Source organism: Camellia sinensis, chromosome 2 (genome assembly GCF_055761805.1).
Source record: "Camellia sinensis isolate YWXY chromosome 2, ASM5576180v1, whole genome shotgun sequence".
Classification (NCBI taxonomy): Eukaryota; Viridiplantae; Streptophyta; class Magnoliopsida; order Ericales; family Theaceae; genus Camellia; species Camellia sinensis.
In genome coordinates this window covers 143333966-143341980 of record NC_138962.1, presented here as the reverse complement: position 1 = coordinate 143341980, position 8015 = coordinate 143333966, and the positions used below count along the sequence as shown (strand labels likewise).

General features: G+C 40.8%; 1 protein-coding gene across 2 annotated transcripts; it reads right to left on the bottom strand.

Moving 5' to 3' along the window:
- Positions 1-1006: 1006 nt before the first annotated feature.
- Positions 1007-7572, bottom strand: LOC114279210 (uncharacterized). 2 transcript variants are annotated; one of them, XM_028221424.2, is made up of 2 exons: positions 7155-7572; positions 1007-1693 (listed from the first exon to the last, which is right to left on the bottom strand). In XM_028221424.2, the coding sequence occupies exons 1-2, from the start codon at positions 7476-7478 to the stop codon at positions 1175-1177; spliced, it is 843 nt and encodes a 280-aa protein (XP_028077225.2). In that variant the 5' UTR covers positions 7479-7572; the 3' UTR covers positions 1007-1174. The 2 variants fall into 2 exon arrangements, with proteins under 2 accessions (XP_028077225.2, XP_082771828.1); XM_082915702.1 differs by having other exon boundaries at positions 1800-7424.
- Between the last annotated feature and the right edge of the window lie 443 nt (positions 7573-8015).

Sequence of the window (8015 nt, the reverse complement as noted above, 5' to 3'; positions counted from 1 at the left end):
AATTGAATCCGCTTCCGTCATCGGTTTGTTCCCCACAAAAACTGTAAAACTCAACGGGCGTGGAGTCGCACTGGTTTCTCCTCTCGAGTGTGATTGAGGAGAGCTGCCTCATTGCTGTTTTTCCCTTCTGGGTGACCTACTTCGACGACGCAGGGACTGGCCTTTTTCATGTTCCCTCGACGTCCTACTTCTCGTGCACGTTGGCTCGCCACCTCGATTCATCTCTACGTCCAGCTACGCGAGTGTCCTCCCTTCTCTTCTGCTGTTGAAGAATAATCTTCTTGCCATCCACAAATTGTCAACACTGTTGTTTCTCTCCGCGCACCCACCACCCACCCCATTTATACCTTATAGGTGAAGCACCCTCGAGAAGATCTCATCAATGCTAAATTTCAAAACCTGGTGCCGATCATCACATTTGCCCCTGCCCCTCCAGGAGCTAATTTCATTCGGCGTTCAAGTTCATGCACCAGTTGGGGTAAGGGCAGATTCATTAATCTAATCTGCCAAATGTCCAGGCCTGGTGCTGAGCGCGTGGTGCCTCAGCCGTTCCATGAGCTAATATCATTCGGCATTCCAGTTCATGCACATGCCGCTCAATGAGCTAATTTCATTCGACGTTCCAGTTCATGCACCAGCTGGGGCAAGGGCAAATTCATTAATCTAATCAGCCATAGGGCAAGCCTTTGCACTGATCGGGTTAAGTGCCCCAGCCGCTCCATGAACTTATTGCATTCGGCGATTGAGTTCGTGTAGCTAGGGTAGATTCATTAATCTAATCGGCCAAACATCGAGGTCTTGAGCCGTTTTACTCGTTAGTTTGTCGAATATTCATGCACATTTCCAAATTGTTAACTGCCGATTCTTTTAGTTATTCGGCTAAATAGCAAATAGGCAGAGGATGTTTAATTGATTCGGTTAATTTATTGGATATTTAATTTACTCATATATAGCAAACAAAAAAGCATAAGGAATTGTCATTCATAAATTAAAGACAAATAGCATATGCAGTAAACTGGAAAGCATAGAAAATTTTTATTAATAAATTGAGCGCAAATGGTAGTCATTTTACACATGAAAATTAGTTTACACTTAAAGAAATGAAAATCTACTAACAAAAACCTACAAAAACTATGCATCTAAGATGCTTACCAAAAACCAAAATATCCCCTAATCAATCTTCAGGGTCAGACGCCAACGGCTCAACGTCCACCTGCTCGTATGGAATCGACTGTGCTAATGTCACATTCACAGCAGTGAGGGCTTTGAGCCAGCCGTGTTTGAAGCCCTGATTCTCGAACTTGGGCACTTCTTCTACGTAGTTTTCCAAGGCGGCGTCCTTCCCAACTTGGAACACTTTGGAAATCTCGAAGTCGGCTATTTTCTTTGCCTTCCTTGAATCTTCCAAGTCGGCTTCCAGCTTGGTGATCACCTCCTTGGCTAACTTGAGCGCTTTTTCACTCGCTTTTGCTCTCTCTTCGGTGGCAAGCCTTAGTTGGTTGGAATTCCTCGCTCGCTCGGCCTTAGAGTCAGCTCTCGCACGTTCCTCCGCCGTTTGCGATGTCTCGAAATCGGATCTTTGAGAGGCTACCACATCCTTGCTCTTTTCATTGCCAATCTTGACTTTCAAGAAGCCGATCTGTTCTATAGCGTCATGTTGATGGCGGCCGATTTCGACTATCTTGCCCACCGTCTGCAAAATAAGGAAATAGAGTTACAACAAACAAATAATAAGAAATATATATATATATATATATATGTATTTAGGCGGAAGACTACAGATAAGGCAAGTAATGTACCAACAAGGTCGACTGAGTGGCTGAAGCAATTAGCATTAGATCTGGATCCACCCGAAATGTGGCTCTATCAACCGACAAGGATATTGAGGAGGCCATACTCAAAGCCACAGCGGGGTCTTTCAAAGCCGATGCATAAGAGGCAATCGACATATTCCTCATCCTTGGTTAAACAGTGAACGAAACAACAAAGTCCAATTCCTAAATGCGCGGCCATTTATCGCTTTGGTCTTCATTAAGGACGGCTTCTTGCTCGGCGGGGCACTTTTCTGCCCTTTGCTCAGCCTTCATATCCCCCTATTCTACCTGCTCTGTCTCGACCATTTCGGTCTGAGCCGTTTCTTCCGCAATAACAGACAGAGAGGACTCAGCGACGGTGGCGGGTGGAGTTTCTGATCGGATGGCCTCGGCTCTCCTCCGAGCGGCCATCCTTTCGGAATTTTTCCTTCTGGCAAGTTGCGTGAGCGATTCCCCAGCCATATTCTCAAGATAAGCGTCGGGAAGGTCTCCTTAGTTTGTAAAAATGTCTTCGAATGAGATGTCCACTCGGCCTGATGTGGATGGAGGGTCGGACGAATTGAGTCCGGCTTCCTCAAAGGCCAAGTTAAGAGCCTCGTCTACTTCAGCTTCCAACTGGTTCGGGTCATCGGCGACCACTTCGGCTGCTTGTTCTTCCACGTGCTCCGAATCGGAGGCTTCCAAACCAATCTGCCTTAGGTTTTTGAAGTTGGGGAAGATAAGGGCTGTAAGATGCTTTTCGCCTCTCGAAATTAGAATGTGGTTTGCCACCAAAAACGTTGCGTAAGTCGGCTCGTAACGCAGGAGAATATGGGTCACCCTCCCTTGTTTCTGAAGGCTTGGACGGCCAATAAATTGTAGTGCGGTTTTAATTTCCGCAAGTACATCGTCGTCGGCTAAAACCAACTCTTTTTTCAAATCGTTGCTTGCATAAACAAAATAGTAAGTACATAGAAGGAAAGTCGAATAGATATATGATAATAAAAAAACAAAAATGAGCTATACGGTCACCTGGTTTGCCTTTTCGCCTTGGCATAGGATCTAGGCGATCTTCACCCTCGCCGAATTCCTAGTTGCCTCGAACAACGACCATTACATTATCAACACGCTTGGCAAAGCTGGCAAGCATAGTCACTAAGTGATGATCGATATCCTTAGCCCTGAGAAAATAACGTCCCAGTCGGCCAGTAGACTTGGCTAAGGCATAACAATGTCGAATTGCAGGTATACCAAGGTTAATCCTAAGGCATCGGTTCAACTCTAAAATACCCATTATGATTCGGAAAAAATTCACGTTAGGTTGGGAAGGGATTAAACCCCAGTGTTGAAGGACGACCTTTAAAAATGGATGAAGGGGAAAACGGACTCCACCCTCAGCAATCGATAGGAGAGGAAAGATGATTGTACTCTCATTAGTCTTCTCCATATCAGTGGTGCTGTCTGCCACGAGTGATAGATGGACGTCGTTGAGGATGGAATAATGGTGTCGAAAGCGGAAAATTCGATCCGCAGAAAGAAGTTCTTTCAAATGTTTTGCCATCCTAGCCAGCCTAAGCATTATGCAAAACTAAAAATAAACAAGAAAATGGGATTCGAAGTGAAGGAGAAGAAAGCTTACAAGAAGCAGAAGAGACAATGAGAAACAGGAGGAAGTTGTAGAGGTTGTGAAATGGAGGTATATCGAAAGGCAAACTAGAAGCTTTGAATATTCAAAAAGAACTTACATTCGAAGGGACAACGTAGTTTCAAATCGCATTAAATGAAGAAAGTGTACGAAGAGGCTGGAAGATGTAATAATGCCTAAAAAGTGTGTGCTCTGACATACGTTGGAATGAGGTTAGCTGCCGTTCTTTCTTTGACTTTTCAAATTCAAAACCAAACATGCCGTTCTAAACCAAACATGTTGACTAACTGGTGTTAATAGGATGTTTGGGGGGCAATTGTGGGAGACGAATATTGTGCGGGCAATAATGCTGAATAATGGTATGAGGACAGTCAAGGGCGAAATTTTTATTCGACATTGATCCTAGACGATCACAGAGCCGAATAGACTAATCGGCATTCCAACCAGCCAAACAAAAGTCGAATAAATGAACGTGTAATGGAATAAGGGCGGGCTCGACCTTAAGGCCCAAAGGGAAAAATATAAATAGAGGAGCATCAGCCAAAAAAAGGTATGTGAGAAAAAGTTTAACTTGAGATATAAGCAACCAAGAGAGTATACACTAACTTATCCGTCGGAGTGCTAATTCCAACACTCCCAACCGTAGTGTTCATTCCTTTTCAAGTGACTAGCTGAGGATCACGAGCGTCTTACAGGATCCAAAGAGTATTTCCGAACCACTTCTCCACAGATACCATATTATTAGACAACCCATTTAATAAAAGTGACTCGAGAGACGTCAAATTTTGGAGCTCAAGCCTGTTCCTGTTTAGAACTGAAAGACTCTCAAAATTTGTGCAATTCTAGATTTCTAGAGATCGAAGCTTAGGAAAAAATCCAAGCGGCGTGGATTTTAGAGCATCACAACAGTCTAAGGACAAAGTTTCAAAAGACGTGTAACAATTCTCTATCTCCTCAACTATGAGGAACACTAGATTCGGACAGCTCACAACAAAAAGTTGTTTCAAATGGTTAAGGCAATTTTTGAGAGGAATCATTCCCATCGGCAATGACTTTATAGCTTCACAATCGATGATTGAAAGGTGTGTAAGCATAGGCAGCAACCCTGTATCTAGAAATGACAATAGGTTTGGACATTCCTTTATCTTCAAGCCCTTCAAATTTGTTAGAATGCACAACTCCGGTATCAATTCCTTTAAACTAGGCATATTCGAAATCTCCAATTTTACAAGGGAAGCTATACCATGCCATTCCAATTCTACCCCATCACATCCCTTCAATACTAATAATTTACATGTGTTTGCACCTGCATCACAAGCCTTTGGAAATGGAGCCATAAGTTTTGAGCATTCTCGAATCTCAAGTCTCACCAAAGATGGAATGCTTTGGGTAAACCCCCAACAAGCTTCGGACACTCGACTACACAAAGTTCTCGAAGTCGTGGGAACTATCCAGCACCTAATATATGCCATTCCACCCACTCCAAAATTTCACAAAATATAAGATGCTCCAAAGATTGAAATGGTTTGCTTAAAGAACCATTTCCATAGAATTTGTGGTCCACTTTTTTAATTCCCTGCATCCTTGCAATAATTAGGTGTCTCAAGAAGGGCAGCTGAGCAAGTGATGGTAAGGAAAAGTAGTACTCGCAATTATCAAGACATAAAGACACTATATTACAGAATGATAGATCTTCCAATCAATCCGGAAATCTTGTGCCTCCATAGTTTTTTATCATAAGGTGCTTCAAGTTTTTATGAGGTCGTAGCTTGTCAAGTACATCTCTCTCATTCAGTGAATCATTTGTGGTGCTATCCCATTTCAACACTAACATTTCAAGGTACATTTTCTCCTCCAATTTTGCCTCCATTGCATGCATGCCACTTGTTATATTTTGCAAATTTGAAATAGAGAGTGTCTTGCGAAGATCACGAAACTCCTTCAACTCTTCAATACCTAACCCCCTGCACTTGCCCACCACAAAGGCAGTTAAATGTTGGAGACCTTTTAATTGACTCATTTGCATTGGCATCTCCTGTAAATTAGTCCCAGTAATATCAAGATGGCGCAAGCAGATTAGTTTTCGAAGCTCTACCGGCAAGGTTGTTAGATGACGACAATTATATAGCAACATTGTTTCTAAATTGTGCATAGTACAAACAGATTCAGGCAACTGTGTGATTTTCATGTAAGAAAGATCCAAATAACGTAGATGTAGTAAATTTCCAATTGAATGAGGCAATTCCATAATCTCATGACATGACAAAGACAACACCCGTAAGCATGTTAGTCTTGGAAAAATATCATCCAAGACCTTTTTGCTTAACCACAGTACAGGTTGGTCGGTTGCCCTCATTGGTAACAAAGTCCTTAAAAACTTGCCTCATTAATTATCTTGAATTTTTCACAACCATCAAATCTGCCTTTAACACATGAGAAATGGCATATCCTTTCGGATATACAACGTGGCTTGTCATCCTCTAATCTATAACAGAAGTTTCCAGACACAGAATTGGCTAAATCATTAAGAAGATCATGCATGACAAAATAATATTTATTAGCACTTGACTGCTGAAAAAATTGCTGAAAAAATGACCTTGATAGCAGTTCGTGGAAGTACTCATAACCTACCTCTTCCTTTGTTTTATTACTTTTGGGTTGCTCAACAAAACCTTCAGCCATCCATATGAGGACTAATTCATGCATTTCAAATTGATAATCTTTAGGAAATATGGAACAATAAGTAAAAACATCTCTTTAAATGTGAAGGGAGGTAACGATAGCTCAATTTCAAGGCCGGAAGAATATTGCTTTTCTCCTTTGGCAAATTTCAATATATTATTCCAATCCTTAACATCCCGTTTAGAGCACAAAAGACCGGCTAATGTTTTTTGCAGCTAGAGGCAAACCTTTACACTTTTTCATGATGTCTTTACCAATACTTTCAATGTTTGGATGTGAACCACAATCTCGCTTCTCAAATGCATGTTTAGCAAACAATTTCCAGCAATCTTCATCTGATAATTGCTGCAAACGATGAATTGGAACTGTTTGCATAATAGATGAAACGCTCTCATTGCACGTTGTAACAATAACCCTGCTTCCATGTCCTCCATATCTAAAAGGACTCCTCAAGATATCCCAGTGATCATAGTTCTCATTCCAAACATTGTCTAGAACGATAAGAAATTTCTTCCCACTCAAGCATTCCTTGAGCTTGACTTGAAGGTCATTAACTTCCATTTTACTTAGGACCATTGTATCAGAACTCTGCGGAATGACTGCCTCAAGAATTGTTCTTGTAACCCTTACAACATCAAATTCATTAGAGACACAAAGCAATGCTTTCATATCAAAGTGATCATCCACTCTGCCATCATTGTACAAAAATTGAGCAGGGGTGGTCTTGCCAACCCCACCCATCCCCACTATTGTAATCACATCTATCTTCTGATTACCACTACTTGCCTCCTCGTTGGAGACCAACAACAACTTAATTATATCCTCTTTGTCATCATCCCTTCCATAAACACCATATTCATCCACCAAGCAAGTTGTTGGCAATCTGTCTGACCATTTTTTCCCAACATCTTTGGTCATCAAACCAAGGACATCTTTTTCTTTGGCTTTAGTTTAGCAATAATCCCCTTTATCCTGGACTCTATATCAGCATCAAATGAACTAGAGGAGGAGGAAGTCAAGGTTGGGCTTCTTACCTGGTTTGGGCCACTTTGGTACTCTTGTTCATCAGATTTGCATCGCAAAGCTTCAGTAGCAATATCATCCAGTAAATCATCAGCATGATATACAACATCTTTAAGTTCATCCAACCAATCTTTTACCGCTGGATTAGTGATCTGCTCGTCCTCTGCATCATCAAGCACAGCATTGAGTCCCAACAGTCGTAATTTGAGTTTCTTGAGGAGTTCATGATCGTGCTTTCGAGCTCGGAAGAAGTTCACGAGCTCAGGAGAAGCCAAACGGTCAAACAGAACTTGAAGGCTAGCAGATAGAAATCCTCCAACCAAGGCGGCAGCCATGTTTTTTTTATTTTTATTTTTCTTTGGGTTGCTGTGTTGAAGAAAGAGAGGTCAAAGAGATCAGGAAAAAGAAGGAAATAGGGAGTGAAAGACATCAAATTTGGTTTGCTCACTCAAAAGGAAAAAATTATTTCATGGGAACACGTGTGAGACCCACACAAAGATTTTGTTACAACCTTTCAATTTGTTTCAAGAGGAAAATGTGAAAAGCTGAAACAATTATTCAATGACACAAAAACATTGAGTTTATTTTTTTTAATATTCTAAAAAAAATGTTTAGAGAACTTATTCATTTTTTAAATTATTTCAAAAACTAATCTGCTTTTAAAATCGTATTTTAAAAATATAATTTTGAAATTGCAATTGTATTTTTAACATGCAATTTCACATTGAAATCGCATGTTGAAAATGAGATTTCAAGTCATCATAAATTGTATTTTTAACCTGTGATTTCAAGACGAAATTGCATGTTGAAAATGCAATTTCAATTTCAAAATTGTATTTTTAAAATGTGATTTTTAAAAGTAGATTAGTTTT

Bases quoted from the DNA above. Each gene is read 5' to 3' on its own strand.
- LOC114279210 (XM_028221424.2), bottom strand. From the start codon at position 7,478: ATGGCTGCCGCCTTGGTTGGAGGATTTCTATCTGCTAGCCTTCAAGTT. The intron at 1,694-7,154 runs GTAAGAAGCCCA...CTTATTTTGCAG, and splicing joins ACCAAAGTGGCCCAAACCAG to ACGGTGGGCAAGATAGTCGA.